General features: G+C 45.5%; 2 protein-coding genes across 3 annotated transcripts in view; one reads left to right on the plus strand and one right to left on the minus strand.

The window, feature by feature from the left end:
• adamtsl3 (ADAMTS-like 3) overlaps positions 1-9,308 on the minus strand; it is a 138,453-nt gene extending 129,145 nt beyond the window's left edge. Inside the window, exons 1-2 of the mRNA XM_030088414.1 lie at positions 8,990-9,308; positions 6,288-6,370 (exon numbers count right to left, since the gene is read on the minus strand). Of these exons, the coding sequence (XP_029944274.1) occupies positions 6,288-6,347 (60 nt within the window). The 5' untranslated portion in view covers positions 6,348-6,370; positions 8,990-9,308. The remainder of the gene's footprint in view (positions 1-6,287; positions 6,371-8,989) is intronic.
• A 6,357-nt stretch (positions 9,309-15,665) lies between these two features.
• Positions 15,666-21,327, plus strand: lmnl3 (lamin L3). Of its 2 annotated transcripts, XM_030089322.1 has the most exons (12): positions 15,666-16,307; positions 17,065-17,221; positions 18,037-18,162; positions 18,255-18,425; positions 18,511-18,636; positions 18,755-18,975; positions 19,050-19,260; positions 19,356-19,463; positions 19,624-19,740; positions 20,006-20,116; positions 20,214-20,259; positions 21,217-21,327. In XM_030089322.1, exons 1-11 carry the CDS (start codon positions 15,919-15,921, stop codon positions 20,244-20,246), a joined length of 1,770 nt encoding a protein of 589 aa, XP_029945182.1. In that variant the 5' UTR covers positions 15,666-15,918; the 3' UTR covers positions 20,247-20,259; positions 21,217-21,327. The 2 variants fall into 2 exon arrangements, with proteins under 2 accessions (XP_029945182.1, XP_029945173.1); XM_030089313.1 differs by lacking the exon at positions 20,214-20,259 and having other exon boundaries at positions 21,217-21,302.
• The last annotated feature ends 327 nt before the right edge of the window (positions 21,328-21,654 follow it).

Below are 21,654 nucleotides of genomic sequence, written 5' to 3' on the forward strand. Positions count from 1 at the left end.
AACTGAGTCTGTTCAGAAGGTTTGAGGACCTAACTTGGTGATGCTCCATTTTCATCAGGCCATTTATTAGTCCTATAGAGATTTTTCTTGCCATTTTGCTGATAATCTTGTGTATATGTTCCTCTCCAGGCCGACATTTCTCTTCCCTTCATGATGTCTGGTCCTGACTCATGTTTGTACCTTCAGACACTGACAAAGCCATGTCGGCGGCTGCATGCGAGATGCTCACACACCACTGGTAGGAACTCATCTTCAGTGTGTCGATCAAGGATGCATTAACACAAAGTGAGGTGGTGATGGAATGACGAACCTCGGCACTGAAACATGACTCACTCCACCAGCTGAGTGTTAACAAACTGTGAGTCACTCCTCATAACACACTGCGTCACGTCTCCGGTGCATCGATACTGGACGCACAAGATGAGGCGAGTCGGTACAAAAGGTTGGAGCTAGTTAGGAGGGACCTTTACCCAAATAAAGCCCAGGCTGTGATTTATCAGTCTTTGAGCAAGGTAATGTAATTAGATGTCCGATAAATAATTCACAGAGAACAAAGGCCTCTGGGTTGTACTTGAAAAGAAGCTGGCTCATGCGATAAGCTGCCCTCCAAACGAGGAAAGCTCCTTATAGCTGGAAGATGTTAAACTTATCATCAAGAGATGCTTCCCTGTTACTTGAAAAACATGAAGTTTAAAGTCTGCTAGTTTCTCTCTCTGAATGTGTGAACTGTTGAGCGTGTGCAGTGCATGTGTGTGTTCTGCTGTGAGCTGCCTACCTTGACTCCTCATATCACAGACGTACATATTAATCTTCACATGACAGAGAATATAAACAGCTCCTCTGGACTGTTTTCCTCCGACCGCTCTCTGCAGTCCCTCCATCTCTGTCATCGTTTCTGCGCACAATGGCAATAGCAAGCTGCATTCCTTACAGCCATACCTCATCGCTCGCTGGCATCGCACACAATGCTGTTTTCAGAGCGGGGCCAAAGAAAAGGCTCGGCCATTTGGTCTGGTTGTTGTTTTGTGAGCACAGGGAAGAGGAAGCTGGTGCCGGTGAGGGTGAGGTGGCGAGGGGCCGAGCAGGGCGGCAGAGGTGGAAAAAGCCAGGGCCGGTAATGTGGACGGGTTGTATTTGAACAGCTGACCCCGCGGAGAGGCTGAAGGATGACAGGAAGAGGCTGGCACCAGACAGGAGGAGGAGGAATGCAGCTCTGGCTTTGTCCTCTCTCCCCTGCTTCTCTTTCACTTTCTCCTTTACCACTCAGCCATTTCTTATTTCTCTGCTTCCTTCCTGTGGAGCGCAACCACTAATAGGCTTTGTCCTTTTACTTCCAAAACACAATGCAGTGAAATATCAGCCACAAAAAGAGGCTACTTCAGGTCAAATCCCAGCCAGAGAATAAAACGTCTGCGAGCCGCTGAGGTCAGTGCTCTAAATCTTGCAGCATGTCTAGAAAAGCCGCCCGACAATAAAGGGCAATCAAGCGTGATTGTGATCCCACATCTGCTTGTGATAATCTGCGCAGCTAGCCAAGCGTGTAGCCTCGACCAACAACACCCCTATCTCATGTACGCTGAAGCCCAGCCCCACCCTTCGCTCTGTTCGTCGTACCCAAAATATTCCTTCATTCTCTAAGTCGGACCGACAACCCTTCAGTGTATTGGAGCAGATCTGACTGTCTGCCAGCAGGACTCCCAACAACGCGGTTGGTGTTAAACCCAGGTTCATATTGAGTATTCCCAGTTGGACTCCAGGGCTCAGCCACCGTCTCCGTCCGGCACCGGACCACTAAGCAGGTCTCTTCTAAATCTCAAACTGAATCAAACTCCATGGTTTTCTGGATGTTATGGCAGCATCAGCCCACACAACAAACTTGGTGTTTGTTTTCCGTTGTTGGGTAGTAGGCGGTAGTGAAAGTAGCATCGATCGGACGACAGCTGTTGGGGAATGGACAAGAGACTGTAGGTAATCTGAACAATTTTCAATCAATCAGGCCTTTGATTTATCAGGACGAAAACATGAAAATGTGCTTCAAGCTTCTGTTTGGATGTAACAGTGATGGTGTCTAACTGATGGAGGGTCTCATGACCTCTTATTGAGCAACATCACTAAAAAAGAAGGGAATTCTTTCATAGAAACCAGCTTTTCTCCTCTTACTCAGTTCTCTGAATAAATCTGCGACCTTCAAGGCTGCAGGGTGACAGCTCCTCTGAAGGGCTGCTCTGCAGTGAAACACCCGTCTCTGTCATTATTATAGCTCACTTAACTGTGAGTTTTCAAAGACATGACTTCAATCGTAGTTTCCTTTGGTCGTGATAGAGAAATAATGGAAAGAAGACTCCAGTGAGTCTTTATTTGCTCACTAATTGGTCTCAAGATGAGACGCTTCCTCTTCAAATGGTCTGGCTAAAGCTGAATGCTCACTTCTGGAAACAACTGAACAACCACTGGAACGAATCTGAAACATCAACCTGCGGACGGATGACTGAAAACCTGCCGTCTGTCTTTTGGCTTGGAAGCCATGGAATGAAGACAGGTGGCAGAAACAGTCAGAAGCAGGTTGATGCTGTAGATATGAGGGGGGTTTAGTTCAAATCAGAAGAGGAAAAATGTAGGAAAACTGTGATTCCGTTCAGAAACCTGCACGCCAGGTTCATTAGAAGCAACAGACTCAACATTTGTTTGTTGAAACATTTGCATAAATTTAGAATGTAGTGAAAACAGAACACCAAACGCCTTGTCTGAATCTCATTCAAATTTCATGTATTCTGTTTTTTATGCACACTCACCTCACATCGAGGGGACTGCAGTTTCACTTCTGGTTGATTGCTTTATGGATGGAATTGCATGTTTTTCCTGTGTATTTACAGGTTTTCTGCACCCAGGCACCCACTACTTTAGTGGAACACTTTAAACTGAAAGAAGCTTTTAAATGGTCCAGGGCAGGAAAGAGTCTGCTGTAGCATCAGAGGGAAATAAACTAATGTAGTCGTGACACCCTGGGTTACTGAAGTACTGGTTGGATGGTTCCATTCTCTTTCTAAAGTAAACATCATCTCATCTACTTTAGTGTCTTTTTTTGAGTGAAAGTGGAAGAAAACAGACTGTTGAGTCACTTCCAATGTTCAAATATCTGATTTTTATTTTTGCTTTTGCCAAAGCGAAATGGAGGGCAAAGAACCAAAAACAACTATGATTCAGACCAGAAAAAGCACAATAGCTTCTTCAGAGAAACACTGACAAGCTGGTCTAATGCATGCTCGGCTCTGGGATTCACAAAGCTCCTTCATTTTCTTTCCTCTGACTCAAACTGATCCCAGGTGTGTGATAAGCATCGGCAAGAGGAGGACGACAAAGGTGCACGTGAGACTCTGGAATCCATTAATTCCATATAGACTGAAAATACTGTAGGCTATACATTTATACTGAACCCATTTTCCCCACTTCTGACAATTTAACCCAAAAAAAATTCAGACAATCCAGACAAGCCACTTCTATGTTTTGAGTTCACGACTATATGTGTGCAGGACAACTGTTTAATACATTCAGTAGTTTGTACAGTCCCTTTTTCACTGTAACTCCACCCCCCACGGTTACAGCGAAGCCTCCCGCTGCGACTCCTGCAGCTCCATCTGAGAATCATACTGATTATTTATGTGGTTTTTCCCCGAGCAGAATGTTAAGGAGCATAACGAGGCTGGGATGACAGGATTTCCTGAGACAATCGTTAAATATTTACACATTAAGCATACGTTTCATCGACCTCCTGGCAGGGGAAACATTCTGGACCTCGCTGGTGATGCACAGATCATCTTCTTACACTTTAGGAAAATGAGGGTTTGGATCTTTGGAGACACGACACTGACAAACCGAAATGTGTTTCAAGGAAAATCCTCGTAGTACAAGTTTGTATGATGATCTGCAGTGGAGGGGGACATTGTTGTTATTGTCCATCCAGTCATACATCTGCAGAAGAACTGTTTACTACAGCTGTAGTGTGCATGTGCAGCAGCTGCAACATGGAGAAATCCAGATTTGATAAGTACTGACCACATGGGAACATCTTATAAGAGCAGTTTACCTTTCAACAGTCACAATGTTGTGGTTGATTTGTGTGTATTTATATCTGCTGCATCAGCAGGAGCCCCACAAGAAAAACTCCTTTCAGGTCTGTAGGTTCAAAACGGGAGAAAACCAAACTTAACTGATCTGATACTGGCTGTGATCGCATGTCTGGAGCGATGGGGAGAGGATCCACCCATCCAGAACCAGAGTTTAATATGTGGCCGAGCGGTGTTGGCAGGCAGTATCTGCAAAACGTACTTGAGTGACATTTTGTTTTCGCCACGCGTCACCAACAGCAGACCAAACAATCGGCCAGTGACACTAATACAGCAAAGTGTCCATCAAGTCGCCCGCAGACAGCGTCACACACGAAGGCCTCAACAAAACTAAACATGGATGAGAAGATAAGACATGACAGTGGGGGTAAATGCATTAAGCAGAAACACAACAACAGAAAACCTGTTAAATAAAGGTTCATGTATTAAAATAATCAGGAAATCTATCCACTGTTCTGAAATTCAAATAAGACCAGAACAATTCTTACATGTAGTTTAATCATCATAAACTACTAGTCAGATGGTGAAAATAGGAAGTAAACTATCATCATTTGATCCTTTTCAGTTTGATAGAAGCAATACATACAAGGGCCACAGAAGGTGAAAAGGCTGGAGGAGCCTTTCATAACCATTTAGGATAAATGCCAACTGGATAATGACAGGATCATCATCAAAAGGGCATTTTATGTGTAAAACTGTAAAAAAAAAAAAATCTATTTCAACAGCAGGCAGGATGCTGCGCTCGAAACCATAACAGGCACTCAGAAACACTTTCAGAGCCGTTCACTGTTTAATCCACAAATCTAAACCAGTGTCAGGCAACCATGAGGAACACAGTCTATTCATTTCCCAGAACAAAAGCTTGTTTAAAATGGAAATTAGGTCAAACAGGAGCACAAATGAACCAACATTTGACTTTTCCAACAGATTCAAATGAAGAGGGACATTATTTCAGAGCAGCAGCCTGGTGGTATGGAGCGGCGTCCGTCCTGTTTCATATCAGAAAAGACATTCATCATCAAAACATGGCTTCACTGCAGAAGGCTCTTATCTTTTGGAAGCTGAAACTTACATTAGACAATAAATATTCTTCTTCCAAAACCTCCATATGTTGGTTGATTGGTGTTTCAAGATGAGTGGATGCGACACTTTGAAAAACGAAGCAATGTTCAGCCTTTTCGAGACGAATGACATTACTTCTACTGGTCAGCAGGAACATAGCAAAAAAAACCCTTTCCCTTTTTCATCCAAAAAAAAGTAGAACTGAGAACTGAAGGTGGAAAATGCTAACGTGAAATATTCAGACAGAGCAGAGTCTGTAGTTATGGGTAGCTCACGACATCTGTTACATTATTATTTCAAATCTGCAAAAGTAGTTTTGAAATTTATGCTTTCAGTTCCAACTGATGATAAGAAGAGAATCAAAATGAAGCCAAACTAATATAAAACTACCTCTGAGTGTTTGTTAAGTTCCGACCCACCTGTCCAAACCTGAGAAACTAAACACTGAGTCCCCGGAACAATCGATAGTAAACACTGCGAGGCTCCTGAAAATAGCTGGAACAAATATTCCCTGCTTCCCTGAAGGATTCAGGAGTTACCAACTTAGCTAACAAAGTCAAACCCAGACTGAAAGCACATCAGTGAGGTTTTGTTTTGTTTTTTTCTTATTCCTTCCGGCCTGCGTTGCGACCTGTTCCAAATAAAGATGTCTTTGCTGGGTTGATGTCGGGGAACACCAGGTCCACAGCAGCCTGCTGTCAGGGATTAAGTAGCTGCTATATTTGCCAGAGAAAATCCTGCGCTCAGTACTGCTTCATATAAGGAGGTGACATTCAGCCCGGCTCTCACATACATCCAGAGACTCCAGCCGGCTCTGCCGCTCTGCCCCGCGGCCTTTCGGCCTGCACAAACAATTTGATTTGGATGAGAACCGATCAAATTAAGCAGCGGAGCTAACCGCAGCCTCAGCGGGAAGCCGGAGGCCCAGAGAGCAGAGAGCGAACCCCAGCCAGGTCGCTCTCCCTGGATCCATGTTTTTGTTGTTTCCTAGTGAATGTGATGATAAGCGGTGACCGTCAGCCGGCAGACTAAAATCCACAGTGAACGTGGAGTAACGTGGCTGAGCTTCAGGAAGCCGTTCCACCCGTTCATTTCCATTACCTGGACAGAGCCGAGCAGCAAGACGACGAGGACGGTCCTCCGGAGGATGAACGACTCCATCTTCTCCTCGTGTGAGCCCCGACCTGGACAGGAAGAGAGCGCAGAGCATGAGGGTCCCTCTGCAGCTGTTCACTGTTTCACTCCGAAATAAAACTGACACCGAAGTGTCATTTACAAGCAGACTCCGAGGCCTGATCCACTAAAGGGGCCAAAAACAGGCACAAACGTGCCATTGTGTGCATGAGAGGCAGGCAGAATAACACCCTCAGCTCCCTGCAGTTGACTTCATGAATATGGAACGTCAGGCACGTCTCACAGATGACTTAATGCTAATTGATTGATTTATTTTATGACCGCAACTGTGCTTAACGCCTTTGGAAAGGAGATATAAATCAGCTCAGGATCAATCAGAGATGCTGCGGAGGTGTTTCCACAGCTGGCTCCCCACAGCTCTTCTTATGAGATATTGGATTTCAACCAATTATCATACATATTATCTTTCTTATCTTATTTTTTTAATTTTGTTACTTTTCACTCTGTGCACATAGGGGGTCAGTTCTCCATTTAACCACAGAAAAGTGTTTCCATCACATTTTATTTGTTCAAACAGGGTCTGATGTAAACAAAACATCACTTGAATGCTCCAGTTTTCACTTCAGAAAGGTTTCACATGTACATGCAAATATCTTGAAGATGATGTCCATTGACATGTAAATGGCAGAAACTGAAAATTGCGTAGTTAACATGCCGGGCCACGACTTGGCGCTGTTGGTTGTTTTAGTCATGATAACAATGGGGAGCAGGAGGACATTTGTACGGACGGATGAGCGGGTTGGGTTGTTTTTACGGTGACTCAACTCTGAAACCACCAAATCCAGGAGGATGTGGACTGGGAGTCCTGACACTCTGGAGGAAAACGTTATTGTTCATCTACTCGTCCGTGTGTAGCGCTATTCAATATGGCTATAGAGTACATGCACAGGAGCAGCGTCGTCACGGTGACGGATCGTTTTCAAAAAGTTATGGTTTCAGTTTGTCCGAAAGGAAACCACGTACACAGACATTCCTCTATAAATCTGAATAAAGCCTAATTCCACTCTAAAATGACTATGTAAACGCCTGAAAACATCATTCATAGTTAAGTTTGAATCTGAATAGACCGGCGGGTTTATTCTCCTTTGGAAGCGGAATTATATGCTAATTAGGTGAGACTTCATTCTGGTAGTTCTGTGCATACTCTGTAGTGATGACGCAATATTTCAAGATGGCGGCCCGCTGTTCACATTTCTACTCGTATGGAGACGATTTATTTAACCGCAGTGTTAGAAGAACTGGATTTAATGACACGAGCGGATCGACGGGCGCTTAACAACGTGGGCATGCTCGAAGATGTAGCGTCAAAGTTAATCGAGAAAGAAAGACGAGAAAAATGCTGTTTACTTCCAGGAGACGTCAGTATGTCACAGCCGCCGCCTGTCCAATCAGAACGCTTCACAGACCCCGGCGTTAGAGAGGATTTAATTCTTTGTTTTTCCCAGGTCAACACGAAGCTTGTGAATACAACTCTGAAGTACTTTATTCAGAATAAACCAATTCCGAATTGAAAACACCTTGTAACCACACTCAGTGGCATCAAGTCTGGAAGTACAGGTTCTTCATACATCAACCTTATTTTCAATAAAAAGTCAAACACTCAACTGCAAGACAAGCAATTACAAAAAAAAAAACACACACACACACAATACCGTCACAATTTTGCTTTGGGATATTATTGAAGTGAGTAAGAATGTTAAAGTTGTTAGAAAGTTTCCATCTTTTCTTTATCTCAATAGTTAGGAATAAAACATCTCGGCCTGTGACTTTAAACAGATTAGTTAGGAAACTTCTGATTGACATCTTTCATTCCTACATTGAACATTTCTACATGACTGGGCAGTTGGGCAGCCAGTGTCCGGCCCTTTTAGCAGCCTGTGAACCAAAAAACAAGACAAAGATGTGCTATCACAATGAGAATAATAACGTGGAAATTTGAATTTCAGGATATTAGTAATTCATTTCAATGACTGGATTACTGAATTCTTAATCATGTCAGAACAATTAAATGTTATTAAATGGCCTTATGCAAGCCAAATTTCTCATATATGTTTATTTGAGGAGTTCATAGTAACCCCCCCCCCCCCACCCCCCTCCACCACTCCCATTCCACTGAATTACCTTCATATTGATCAATAGCAATAGTTCTAACAGCACACACGTAGACTCGGAGGAGGCTTCCTCAGACAGGAGCATCCTGCAGTGCTTCAGCATCAGCGGGAGGCTGACATTCTGCACAGGAGGCGCGTGGACCCCGCCTTCAGCGGAATAACAGAGAACTTCCAGCGTCTCTCGTGCAGCCGGATGATTCCAAAATACAGATTAACAGAAAGGGTGGCTCCGGTCCCTGCATAGGGCTACATGTGTGACGCTCTCAATCGTGTGGATCAGGTGTTTGGCGTGCGTGCGAGCGCGCGGAGATCATGCGAAGTTTGTAAGTTCATGCGTCGCCCGCACGCGGCGGCTCCTCCGCGCAATGCGCATCAGGAGAGCCGGGAGCCGGAGGACCGATCCCGGCGGCACGCAGCCCTGACGGACGGCAGCAGCTGCGGATCAAACAGCCCGAAATACACGCGCGCGTCTGCGTGACGAAGGAACGAGCAGCTCACCTGCTGAGGCGGAGACGTCCTGCGCTCCCTACGCGCTCCTGCCCAGACGCAACATCAGTTATTCCACAGTCCGACTGCAGTGCACACGCGCCGCGCACCACGAGCCCAAAACACGGCGACGTCCCACGACAGAGAGGCGGGGACCGGGGGGAGGACCGGGGGAGGACTAGGGGACCGGAGGAGGACTGGAGGACCGGAGGAGGACCGGAGGAACGGAGGAGGACCAGAGGACCTGCGCGCACTGCTGCTCTGTGTGTCCGCGAGAAGCGTCTCCGGCTCCCGGCTGCGCGCTGCCCGTCTGCCTCCCAACACACACACGCACACACACACACACACACACACACACACACACACACACACACACACACACACACACACACACACACACACAACTTGGGACCAGTGTCAAGTTGCTCAAACACACATGCAGCTTCCGCCCGGCGGTTTCAAAGTAAAGCAGAGAACGCTTCAAAAATGATTTTCTTCTGAATTACACAGCACTTTTATTTAGTGCAAATATTTATTAAAATAAGATTAATTTGATATCCAAGAAATTACTTATAATTTGAGGAATTAATCAGAAATAACACAAATATAATCAAAAGGTTTTGAATCCTAACTTTAATTGCAATGCCATCCTTAAAGCACACAGACAATATCGGCTTCCTCATTTTTAAATTTAACAGTTATTGTACATGAAATGAGGTATTATATCTATCACATATTTAACTATTAAAAAAACTACTGAAGGAGGTCGGCAGATAGCTATTTTGAAATTTCTGAAATAAGTAATTCAAATAAAAAATATCTGATATATATGAAATATCTAATACAATATGAGGAAGAATAATTGTTGTTTTGTAAAACTTACTTGCGTTAGCTATGGGTCAACACTAATAATAAGAAAAACTGAGAAATTCACCATGAAGCTGATGCAAAGGGCTGGTGTGTCCAAATAAGAAATGTTTAAAGTATCATGATGAGGAAATACAACAGCATTTTAAAAACTATCTAGGTTTACACAGACATGACAGAAACGCTGAAAACAATGTAATTAGCATGTTGGGCCACTTGTGGGTGCTGTTGGCTGATTTTGCCAAGACTATAACCCTAATTTCTTTGACATGAAAATCAGTGGCGTCACAGTCCGCCTGTTCATGTGTGACTCTTGTCTAAACATGGATGAGATGAGTCCAGGTTCAGGTTATATCTGACTCATCTTTAACACAGAGCCAGGTGCTTTTTTTATCAAAATGAACAAAATTAAACATACACAATTCGGAAAAAAAGGTCAGGATCATATTCTTCCCCACAATCCTTTTGTAGCCTCAGTTTATAGGTGAAACAGTGTTTGTTCAGGGCTGAAACGTCCGAGTATATCTTGCTCATTAATGCCCTTCTTGTTCCCTGATTCATTGGCATTAATGAAAACTCTCATGAGTGCTGATACGTCAGTTGAGTTTGTTTTTATCTCTTTCCAAAAATAGCTGCGGAGCTGGAGATACCGGCAGAAGTCTGTTCTGTCTATGCTTCATGTCTGGCAAAGATTTTGACAACTGTTCATCTAACTGTTAGTCACAATTATGCACATGGCTGTAAAGTCATGCCTGGATCTGGAGCAACATGTGGGTCAAATACAGACCAACTTGTTTTGCTGTCTGGTTGAATTTTAAATTTCTTGATCACTTCCCTCCGTACTTTGAGTGATGCTATTAGTCCATAGGTTTGCCTTCGGTTCCAGCTCCTCCTCCCTTCCACTTGCAGCCAGGGCTGATAGTATTGATTTGTTGGTTTGAGAGATCTCAATGCTCTTCCACCTGGCCTCATACGAAGGGTTCTGGCCGTTCACCGGAGCTCTCAGCTGGGCTGACATGAGGCATGGGGGAGTTACTAACCCCCCTTGGTCCTTGTCCGACTGGAGAGTTGAGTGTTTCACTCTGGATTTTTTATTGTTCAAAATGGAACGTGATGTGTGTCTGTTCCACTCTCTGAATTGTTTGTGGGCGATCTCCACTGCCAGAGATGAAAATAAATCCAACAATCTCAGTAAAACCTTCGTCTTAACCGCCCTGATTCTGCTACCAAGGTGAAGTGGGAGCATATCCTCATAGGCTATATTTTTTTACTGATATAGTTATAATTGATATTGTAGTGTTGGTAAATCCTTCGGAATATATACACCTGAATATTTAATATGAGGAGAAGACCAAACGAAGTTGTATTTGTCAGTAATTTCTTGTTTAGGGGTAAAGTTATATAATAAGGCATGTGCTTTGTTTGTATTTATAACATAACCTGAGTTTTTCCTGTATGTCTGTGGAATATTAAACAGCAGGGGGCATTAGAACCAGGTTCTCCGACGGTGATCAGCACGTCGTCCTCACTTAATGATATTTTATATTCATGTTCACCGGTATAAAAGCCCTCTGAGGCTGATTCTTGCCTGATTGCCAGCCAGTGGTTCCATAACCAGACTGAATACGAGAATACTTGCAGGACAGCTTGTCTACAGCCATGTTGTGCAGCTATTGGGTCAGATAGGCTGCCATTGATGTTGATTCCTGCTTTAGGGGAAGGTGTACAGTGCTTTTGTAGAACGTATGAAGTCCTTGTCATGTTGTTAGGCCTCTATCTAGAGCAGTCGCTCTCATCCTCACCTTCCTTTGGGATCATTGGTATTAATGCTTCTCTTTTAAGGTGTAGCTAAAACATGTGTCGAGAGGGAGGATTAACTTGCTTTTCCTAGATTTGTATCACTCGGGTGGGAGTCCCATCAGTTCCAGGTGACTCATTGTTACTTGAGTTTTAGATTGTTTTCTCAATTTGTAATTGTGGATGCCAGTTTCTTGTTTTGTTCTGTACCTATTGAGGCTAAGTCCAGTGAGTTTAGAAAGTTTTCAACTGTAAGTCTATTAGTATCATCTCCTCATGTATACAGGGCTTTGTAAAAAAAAATTCAAAGGCTCTCTGAATATCCTCTGGGCTATTAGTTAGTTTTTTGGTTACAGGGTCCTTATTCTAAAAAATAGTTCTCCCTGCCTTGTTTTTGAAGTCTAATTAATTAGCAGCCTTTGGACCTGCTTCATGGAGCCGTGTGCCGCAGAGGCTGAGGCTGTGGGTGAAAACAAGCTGTCAGCAAAGGTGTGATCATGTTCAAACTCCGTTTTACTTAGATGAATAGATTTCTGCATGAGTTCCTGCAGTTAGCAAACACAAGCTGCAATAACATCAAATTAATTAATCACACAAACTGATGGTTACTCATCTGTCTGTTGATCTGGAACAATCTGAGAACTGAGATCACTGTTCAGGATCACATTTTGAGATTTAAATTTATTTAATGAATGTTTTTGGGTCATATTTAATTTAATGTCAGACGGTCTGCAGGTTGAATCAGAACATTTTACAATGTCTGTCATGTAAACTACTGTATATGTGACACCTTCCAACTCTAACAGCAGGTTTTCCCCATAATAATAACACTGAAAGTGATAGTGCTGTGGTAATGATGTGTGTGTGTGTGTGTGTGTGTGTGTGTGTGTGTGTGTGTGTGTGTGTGTGTGTGAAACTTAGCACAAAATAGCCAGTAATTTTGTATCAGCAGCAACAGGTGTCATTGTCTCGTAGCGCTGCTGTAAACACAAGGTTTCTGAGCGATGCTTGGTGAAGCTAATATAACTGAGCATAACGTTGTCATTGTAGTCATTTTAAATTAAATGAAGCCAAAAATCTAACAGCTGGCCAAAAGTGTCATAAAATAATGACAGTAATTTAATAAGTGGTTGGAGCTGAGGAGTCAGTATCTTGCTGAAATGTCATTATCATTGTCCCACACACACACACACACACACACACACACACACACACACACACACACACACACCACCACCACCTCCAATCAGATCACATGCAGCAGTGTGCTTTCCATTCAACCCCACAGGTATCAGGAGGGGATCAAAGGGTGTGTGTGTGTGTGTGTGTGTGTGTGTGTGTGTGTGTGTGGGCGTTCTCGTATTTCTATCCTTGTTGGGGCCAAATGTCCCCACAAGGATAGCAAAACGTGAAACGACGTGCCTTGTGGGGACCTTTTTCCGGTCCTAAGTAGGAGAAACAGTGTTTTCTTGACCATGTTGTTGTTACTGAAAAAAGTAAAAGTGCAAAAACATTTCTTTAGGGTTAGGCTTTGTTGTGGTGTGGGTTAGGGTTAGGGTAAGGGTCAGGGTTAGGGGCTAGACATGAATGGGAGTCAATGGACGGTCCCCACAAGGATAGAAATACAAGACTGTGCGTGTTTGTGTGTGTGTGTGTGTGTGTGTGTGTGTGTGTGTGTGTGTGTGTGTGTGTGTGTGTGTGTGTGTGTGTGTGTGTGTGTGTGTGTGTGTGTGTGTGTGTGGCTCCAGGCTTTATTATGAGGTGAAGAGAAGAGGCTGGCACTGTATGAAAGCAGTGATTTGGACTAATATGAAGGTGAGAGGTTTCAGTCGGCACAGAGGACCTCGAGGTCCTCAGCTGTGCTCCGTTTGAAACACCATGAGTGCAACAGGGGAGAGTAGAGCCAGTGAAGAACGCCTTTTACCTCTCACTCATTCCAGTATTATGAATCAGTCGGCTTTTTGTTTGTTAAAGCGTCTCTTACAATGAGCTTGAACACTGCAGCAGGCAGGGACTGATTGTGATGTCAGGTTAAATCCAGACAGGTCAGAAGTCCACCATGGAGCAAACACACACACACACACACACACACACACACACACACACACACACACACACACACACACACACACACACAAACACACACACACACACACACACACACACACACACATTTTCCTGGAGAAACGTCCCCTCTTGGACACGTTTCTCTTCTTTTTGGCTAATTTCCATCAAATTAAAGTCCCACAAACCAAACTTCCGACAGGAGACGGAGACAGCGCTGTGCTGTAGTACCAAGAAAGAATCCATGCATGAGAAGAAACTTGGCTGTCCAGTGAGCCAGTGGTTAGCTCTCCCTCCTCACAGTGAGAATACCATGGGTTCAAACACTAGCTGAGCCTTCCTATGAGGAGTTTGCTCTTGTATGCGTAGGTGTTTTGTTTTTGTTTTTTTTCTGGTCAAAAACCATAGATATGAGGTTAACTGATGACTCTGCTTTGCTGCTGTGTGAAGGTGTGGTTGTATCTCTCTCTGCGGACAGGTCCAGGTGTGTCCTGCCCCACAGCCTGACACAGGATGAAGCAGTATGAGATGAATGGATGAATTTGCAAACTACAAAGAAAATGAAAAAAAAAAAAAAACTGCCTGGCTGCAGCAGCAAAGAAAGTCACTGGATGCTTCAGCAGAACAGTTTACAGCCAATGAGAGGTCAGGAAAAACCATCCAGATGGAATCTTAAGCTTTGGTGCCCTCTTTTGTACATTTAATGCTCTTACAAGAACAATGTTTCAAAAAAAAAAAAAAGGAAAAGGAAAGAAAGATCAACCAGTCGTTCTTAAAATTAAAACTGACCAATCAAAATAATAAATTACTAATATTCTTTATTACTTTGTTAAAGGATGTGATTAAAACACCACGTGGCAGGAGAAGGGTTGCTCTTGTTGTTCAGCACATTCAGATTGTGGAGTCGCGTCGGTTTCCTCACTGAAAAACAGAATGTATATTTGACCTCTGGGGGAAAGAATGTCTCTGTTTTGTTGTCTCTTTGTTCCAGCGGGGCTTGTGATCAGCAGGTTTTCAGAGTCATCTCAGTCAGCTGATGTCCTGCGGGAGCCTAAAGTCAATACTCTGAAATCCTGCAGGGAGAACCGGAAGTGAGATTTACCTTCAACATAAAGCTCATTCAGAACTTAATTTAGTCTTTTTTTTTTAACCTTAAAAGTATTTTATAGGAGATCTGTCTTACTGTGAGACTGAAAATAGGAGGCAAAACATGGTTCTTTATCATTACTGTACATATAAACACTCTGTAGATCCACTGGCTGCAGGAAGGAATGTGTAGATTGATTTATCCGAAACTTCTCAAGCATCATCCCTTCTTTGATTTTGTAAATTTGTTGGAAAATTTTTGCCTACATGTTTTACGTGCTACTGTCCAAAGTAAAGTAATCCAAACTCCTCTCTGTTCATAACCAATATATAACAACATAGACTACCACTTGTGTGTCAGCACACACTGAGATTACATGTTGATGTTCTCTCTTTGGAGAACCCTCCGATTGTATCCACAAAAATGCTTGTCTTCACTGTTTGTTTGTTTGTGTGTTAGTTTGTTTCGTTTGGTTTAAGCAAAACAGATGGAAATGCATACAAAAGATTCTAAAGAACGAGGACTCTTTCCCAGGTCAATTCCTGAATTCCTGAAAATGAAACGTGTCTTAATATGTTCTGTTTAATATTTACTTTGAATTTTTTGAGAGTGTAAATCCTCTTTTTTGTAACCTGAGAGTCTTATTATTGGCACAGTTGAAGACACAAAAGTTAAAAAAACATTTTGCTTTCCTATAAATATATATTTTCTTTGAATTTCCCCTTCAAATTGTGCTTTGCCCACTTTATTTTTTATATATATATTTTTTTATTTTTTCAGAAAATCTCCCTTCACGTTGCGAGCCTTTCCCGGATGTGCTGTGCGTGATTTGTGCGTACTTTACGCGCCCTGGCTGTGCGTCAGGTGCGTCATCTCATCAAACCTGATTCACTGCAGCTGTGAAGGACTTTAAGTCGCAAACCCGGACAGTTTTGATTTGAATCAAATCACATCTCACTTTTCCACGACCCGGGTTGCGTGGAGAAGTTCCGGACAGCCTCAGCACGTTACTTCTTTTTTTTTAAACTGCAGATGTGTGAACCTCACCGCGCCCCGTAGCTGCGCGTGTTTCTACAGATCGGACCGAAGCATGCGGGTTATTTGACAGATCGGCCCACCGTGCAGCATGGCCTCAGCCACCTCCACCCCCGCGGCCCCCGGCGGCCGCTCCGCCCGCTCCGCCGCCTCGGGCCGCCGCGGCGCCGCCGCCGCGTCCAGCCCCAGCCCCACGCGCCTGACCCGCATCCAGGAGAAGGAGGACCTCCGCCACCTCAATGACCGGCTGGCCAACTACATCCAGCGGGTCCAGGACCTGGAGAGGGAGAAGTCCTTCATGCTCACCCAGCTGGAGGACAAGGACGAGTCCAAGAGCCGCGAGATGGGCAACGTGCGGCGGCTGTACGAGGAGGAGCTGGCCGACGTGCGGAGGTCCCTGGACGGGCTGGCCGGGGAGAAGGCCCGGCTCCAGATCGAGCACGGGAGCCTGTCCGAGGAGTTCAAGAAGCTCCAGGCCAGGTCAGACTCCAGGCACGCGGACAGATGCGGTCTGAAGTACTTTTTATCAGTCCGAGCAAGTTGCTGTGGCGGTGGATCAGGCTGAGTCATCCTGTGAACCGAGGGGTCGCGGGTTCGAATCCCGGTAGTGAGGAAATTACAATTAATAATCAAATTGCGAACAAGAGTAGAGTTCATCAAATGGAGCTATCGATGTGATCCCAGGTTTGAGAGGGCTGCCTGTTATGAGTAAATCTGATCAATGTGTCAGTTTGAGAACCTGCAGGTTAACTGGTGACCCTGTGACCCCTCTGTATGAATGTGAGTGTGTGTAGGTGTCTGTCTGACAGGGCCAGTGTGTGTCCTGTACTTCTGGTTGGCTGGGATCGGCTCCATTGACCCTGCCCAGGATAAAGTGCTATATAAGATGGATGGAATTCAACAGAACAATTACCAAATGTAAAATATATACCTTTAGGAACAGCCAGCTGTAATCTACCTTTCTAATATCAATCGGTTCCATTAGGTGGTGTGATAAGCAGGAACACGTTAAAGCACCGTGGGCCCCGGGGCTGAAGGCCCCTCCTCTCACACCAGCGTTCAGCCAGCGGGTCTCTTTTGTCCCATTGTAAAGCACAGTCTGCTTTTTACAAGTCCAAGCTTTGATAAGCAGTGTTCTCCAGAGGTGCTGGTTACAGGGACGGCTAAATTAATCCACGTTTGGAAAAGCTGGTGAAAACATGAGGAGTTTGAGGTAATTTTGGTGTGACGTTTGCAGGACCCAGAAGAAGGAGGGCGATCTGGCTCACGCTCTGACCCAGTGGAGGAAAACGGAGGCAGCCCTCAACGCCAAGGATGCCGAGTTCACCAAGCTGCTGTCTGAGCACAGGAGGCTCGACGAGGACTTCACAGACCTGCAGGGACAGCTGGAAAACGTATATGACACACACACACACACACACACACGAGCAGCTCCCCAGCAGTTTCATATGAGACGAGGGTGGAGAAGCTGCAGACACATTGTCCACATCGATACCTCCGTCCCACACAAGTTAGCATCGGCCTCTGAGTTTCTGCGTTCTAGTGTCATATTCTCGCCCATGTCTGAGCCAAGCCTCCGCTCTCACCGCAGCAGTTCATTCACACGTCTGACAGAGAAACTCGGCACGACGTCTGAAACCTGCTCGTGTGAATTGTATCAGAGTTTTAGATGGGATGCTAAATAAAAAAGCAGATTTTTTCGAACAAAAAACTGAAGTGGTGTTCTCAATGAGTGACGACGGGTTATGTCCATCACAGGACAGAGGAGCACTCACTCACTCATTCATTCAGTCACCAGTCAAACTCCGCACAGACTTAAAGCTGAGATATAGGAGGCAAATGCAGAATCTGGTCTGATTGTGTGCAGACTGCAGCCTCATTCTTATCCAGAAGACCAGAGATTATTGTAGACTGAGCAAGTCAGGACGACACTGTCCACTGTGACGGGACTGAACCGTGGATCCTGCAATGTGCTGCTCCATGTTAGTGCAGACAAATCTGAATACATGTTACACTAACGTATCAGCAGAGAGGCTTTTAGTTTCATTTTGCTCTTATTAGTGTATATTCAGTCTGTGTGTTGTGTGTTAGCTGACTGCTTTATCTTCCTCACATCCTGACAGGATTCACCAGCTCAGGGGATGAAGATTTCAAAGTCAGAGTTCAGTGTTTCTTATAAACCGTGTGTGTGTTCGTGTGTTGGAAACAGGCCGAAGGAACTCTGGTAGAAACGAAGAACCAGCTGAACGCTGAGATCCTGAGGAGAATCGAAGTGGAGAACCAGCTGCTGACGGCCAAAGAGCAGCTGGAGCTTCAGAAGAACATCAGTGAGCAGGTAACACACACACACACACACACACCATCACACCATCCTGTCACCTCAGCCGCTCTCATGGCTCCTCCTCTTCCTCCTCCTCCTCCCTCCAGGAGATCTTGGAGATCAGGAGCCGACACGAGAGCCGGCTGGTGGAGGTGGACTCGGGCCGCCGGATGGAGTTCGAGGGGAAACTGATGGAGGCCATGCAGAAGCTGCGCGAGGACCACGAGGCCCAGCTGGGGCAGTACAAAACGGAGCTGGAGAAGACGTTCAGCTCGAAGGTTTGGCGGCGACGCTGACTTTCTCTCTCTTTGCTCTCCAGAACTTACATCTCCAGGCTCTCTCCTTCTTCTTCTTCTTCTTCAGTTACAGAATGCGAAGCGAGCTGCGGCGGAGAACAGCGACGCCGTGTCGGCCACTAAAGAGGAGCTGGAGACCACCCGGCTCAGAGTGGAGACCCTCAGCTCGCAGCTGCAGCAGTACCAGAGCGATGTGGGTCAACGTTGCTTCAGAAGTCTCTTTTCCACTCTAGAATATTGTTTCCATTCCTGGTTTCACACTCATCGTCTTCCAACAAGCTGATTTGGGTCTGGACGTTTCTCTGGGGCAGAAAATGATGCTGGAGGGCCGAGCGCAGGACCTGGAGCGCACGCTGGACCGCGAGCGCGACGCCTGGCAGCTGAAGCTGAGCCAGAAGGAGCAGGAGCTGCTGGAGCTGCGCAGCCGCATGTTCAGCCAGCTGGAGGACTACGAGAACCTGCTGGACGTCAAGCTGGCGCTGGACATGGAGATCAACGCCTACAGGAAGATGCTGGAGGTGGAGGAGCAGAGGTGGGGGCTCCGCCCGCTCCGCCCTCACGCAGCGTGACGCTCGTTTGACCCTTCAGTTTGTTTTTTTCCTTCAGACTGCAGCTGTCTCCCAGCCCGTCGCAGCGAACCACTGCGCCCCGGACGCACGATCACGGCAACCGAGGAAAGAAGCGGAAGTACGAGGGCCCCTCAAGCAGCTCGCCGGCCTACAAGATGTCCACGTGCTCCTCGGAGCGCGGCGCGGTGAGCGTGGAGGAGATCGACGGCGACGGGAGATTCGTCAAGCTGAAGAACAGCTCGAACACGGTAACTCTGCCCTCCGAGTCTCTCCGAGCTCCGCTGTGTCTGCTGTGTGGAGCTTCAGTCCCGCTGCTGACCTCCTGCTGCCCCTGTGCCTCCAGGAGCAGCCGCTGGGCGGGTGGGTGGTCCGACGAGTCATTCCGAACTCCGCAGACATCTCCTTCCACATCCCGGCCCCCTGCGTCCTGGCCGGCGGCCAGACGCTCACGGTAAGAGGAGAACTCAGACCTTCATTCAGAGATGTGAAAGTGCATTTTCTCATCAGTCAATGTGGATTAAGTGCACATTCTGGATCGTTTATGACTGTTTTAATTTAAATGTGCGCAAACATGACTGTGTGGTGTGTGTGGTGTGTGTGTGGTGTGTCAGATCTGGGCAGCAGGCGCTGAGGCTGAAGCTGATTTGGATGATCTGATTCTACAAGGCCACAAAAGCTGGGGGTCCGTCATCGACGTCAGGGTCACCCTGCTGAACTCGGAGCACGAGGTAAACAACCCGGAACTCCATGTCCCAGCATGCAACTGCACCAACAGCCCTTTTGTGATGGATGCAGATAATTGCACAACTTTCAGGCCCTTTGAAACAAAGAGGAATGAGTTTGTTCGTTTGAGGACATTTTCAGGATTTCGTTGTTGAATAAGCTTTAAATACCGACAGATGCAAACATTTCTGTTGGACACAGAGTGAAATTTGGAAGTGTCTTCATTAAGCATGGTTCGTTCGGGACACTTGAGGTGTGACGTGTTTCCAGGAGGTGGCTGAGCGCCGGATGCACATGCAGGCTCGAGGCTACGAGGAGCCGAGTCTGGACTTCGATGAGGAGCTTGTAGCCGGAGCCGATCTCCAGCGTCTGAGGCGACAGGTGAACGGCGGCCGCTGAAACCAAAAACCACACTTTCTCAATGTGACACGATTTTAAGAAAAAAGAAAAACCTGACGTCCTTGTTTTCCCACTGAAGCCAAAGAAAAAGAAGTGTTGTTCTGTGTCGTAAGGCGACCGGGCAGGTGAGGAGGGGAAAAACCGTCCGGGGCGTCTCTGCTCGGCTGCTTCATGCTGCATGGCTTCAGCTGCAGGACTCGCTGCCGCTCATTAAGACTCCCCATCACCTGACATCAGCTTAGAATCCCCAACCTGTCTAACATGCATGTTTCTGTAAGCTGAAGTCCCCAGGCAGAACATGCAAACTGCAGGAAATACAAAGCAATGTCCTTTTTTTTTTTTTTTTTTTTTTTTTTATGAAAATGTAACACAAACGGTTGTGATGGCTGAGATGACTCTATTTAGCTTATTGATGAATCGGCACAGCTTACAGTCCAGTCGGCTGCATGGAGTTTCAGAAGAGACGTAGAGCTGTAACGTAACTCGACGCTGCTTTAAAATCCCAGCCTTCTGAATTAACTTGACCATGAACCTCGTAAATATGTGATGGCTTCCTGCTCAGTCCCTTTCAGCTGGTTAATGGGCATTAATGAATCCCGCTGTGGAATCGGACTCGTTACATTAACAGCATGTGTCTGTTTTAACATGTTTTGAAGGATGTCAAACGCGCTGAATAACGGTTCTGCTTCGACACACTGAGGTCAGGCAGCGGTTGTGAGTAGGGCAGCCAGGCTGGACGGTTTCACACAGCTGTGCTTCACAAAGAGTTTCTGTCTGAACGTACCAGAGGAGACTTTAACCCTGCAGCTGCAGAGTCAACAGTAACGTGGAGAAAAGAAGCTGAATCGGGCTGCTGTTCACAATTCAAGAAGAATGATTTATTAACTCCATGATCGCCAAAACATCTCGACAGTATGTTTCTGTCAGTGCCTGGAACTAACTGGTGTATCCAATAATCTGAAGACAAAATAATGTAATAGCTGTTCTGAGGAGTAAATTTATTCAAGATTGGGGGGAAAAAAAATTCCAAGTCCTCATCACTTGTGGCTTTAACGCTGATTGTGATGTTTTTCCTTGTGCAGGATCTTCTGTCGAAGGAGGCCAGCTGTGCCGTGATGTGACCCGCCTGGAGAACCTGAACCTGACAAGGACTAATTTAAACCATTGTATGTGTGACTGTGAAATAAAGTTTTCTAAATATAAGTAACTATAAACTGACGCTCGGCTTCAGTGTTTATTTTTAACAATGTTTTGGATCCTTTAGAGAAACCACAAAGACCTCAATAAACGTGCATGTATCAACCTGATGACTCATTTTATTCAGTCAGCTTCAGTTTATCCACATTGTGGTTAAAAATGAGTTTTTAACCATTTTTCATAACTTCAGTTTAGTTCTACAAAACTGCATCTAAATTACAAATGTGAAACACTGAATCTGGTCTGTTTGCTCGTCAGAATTGCCAGTAAATGGCAACAAATCTCTTTCTGTGCTTTCTAGATTACTTCAGCTCGGAGCGGTG

This window comes from Salarias fasciatus, chromosome 1 (assembly GCF_902148845.1).
Source record: "Salarias fasciatus chromosome 1, fSalaFa1.1, whole genome shotgun sequence".
NCBI lineage: Eukaryota > Metazoa > Chordata > Actinopteri > Blenniiformes > Blenniidae > Salarias > Salarias fasciatus.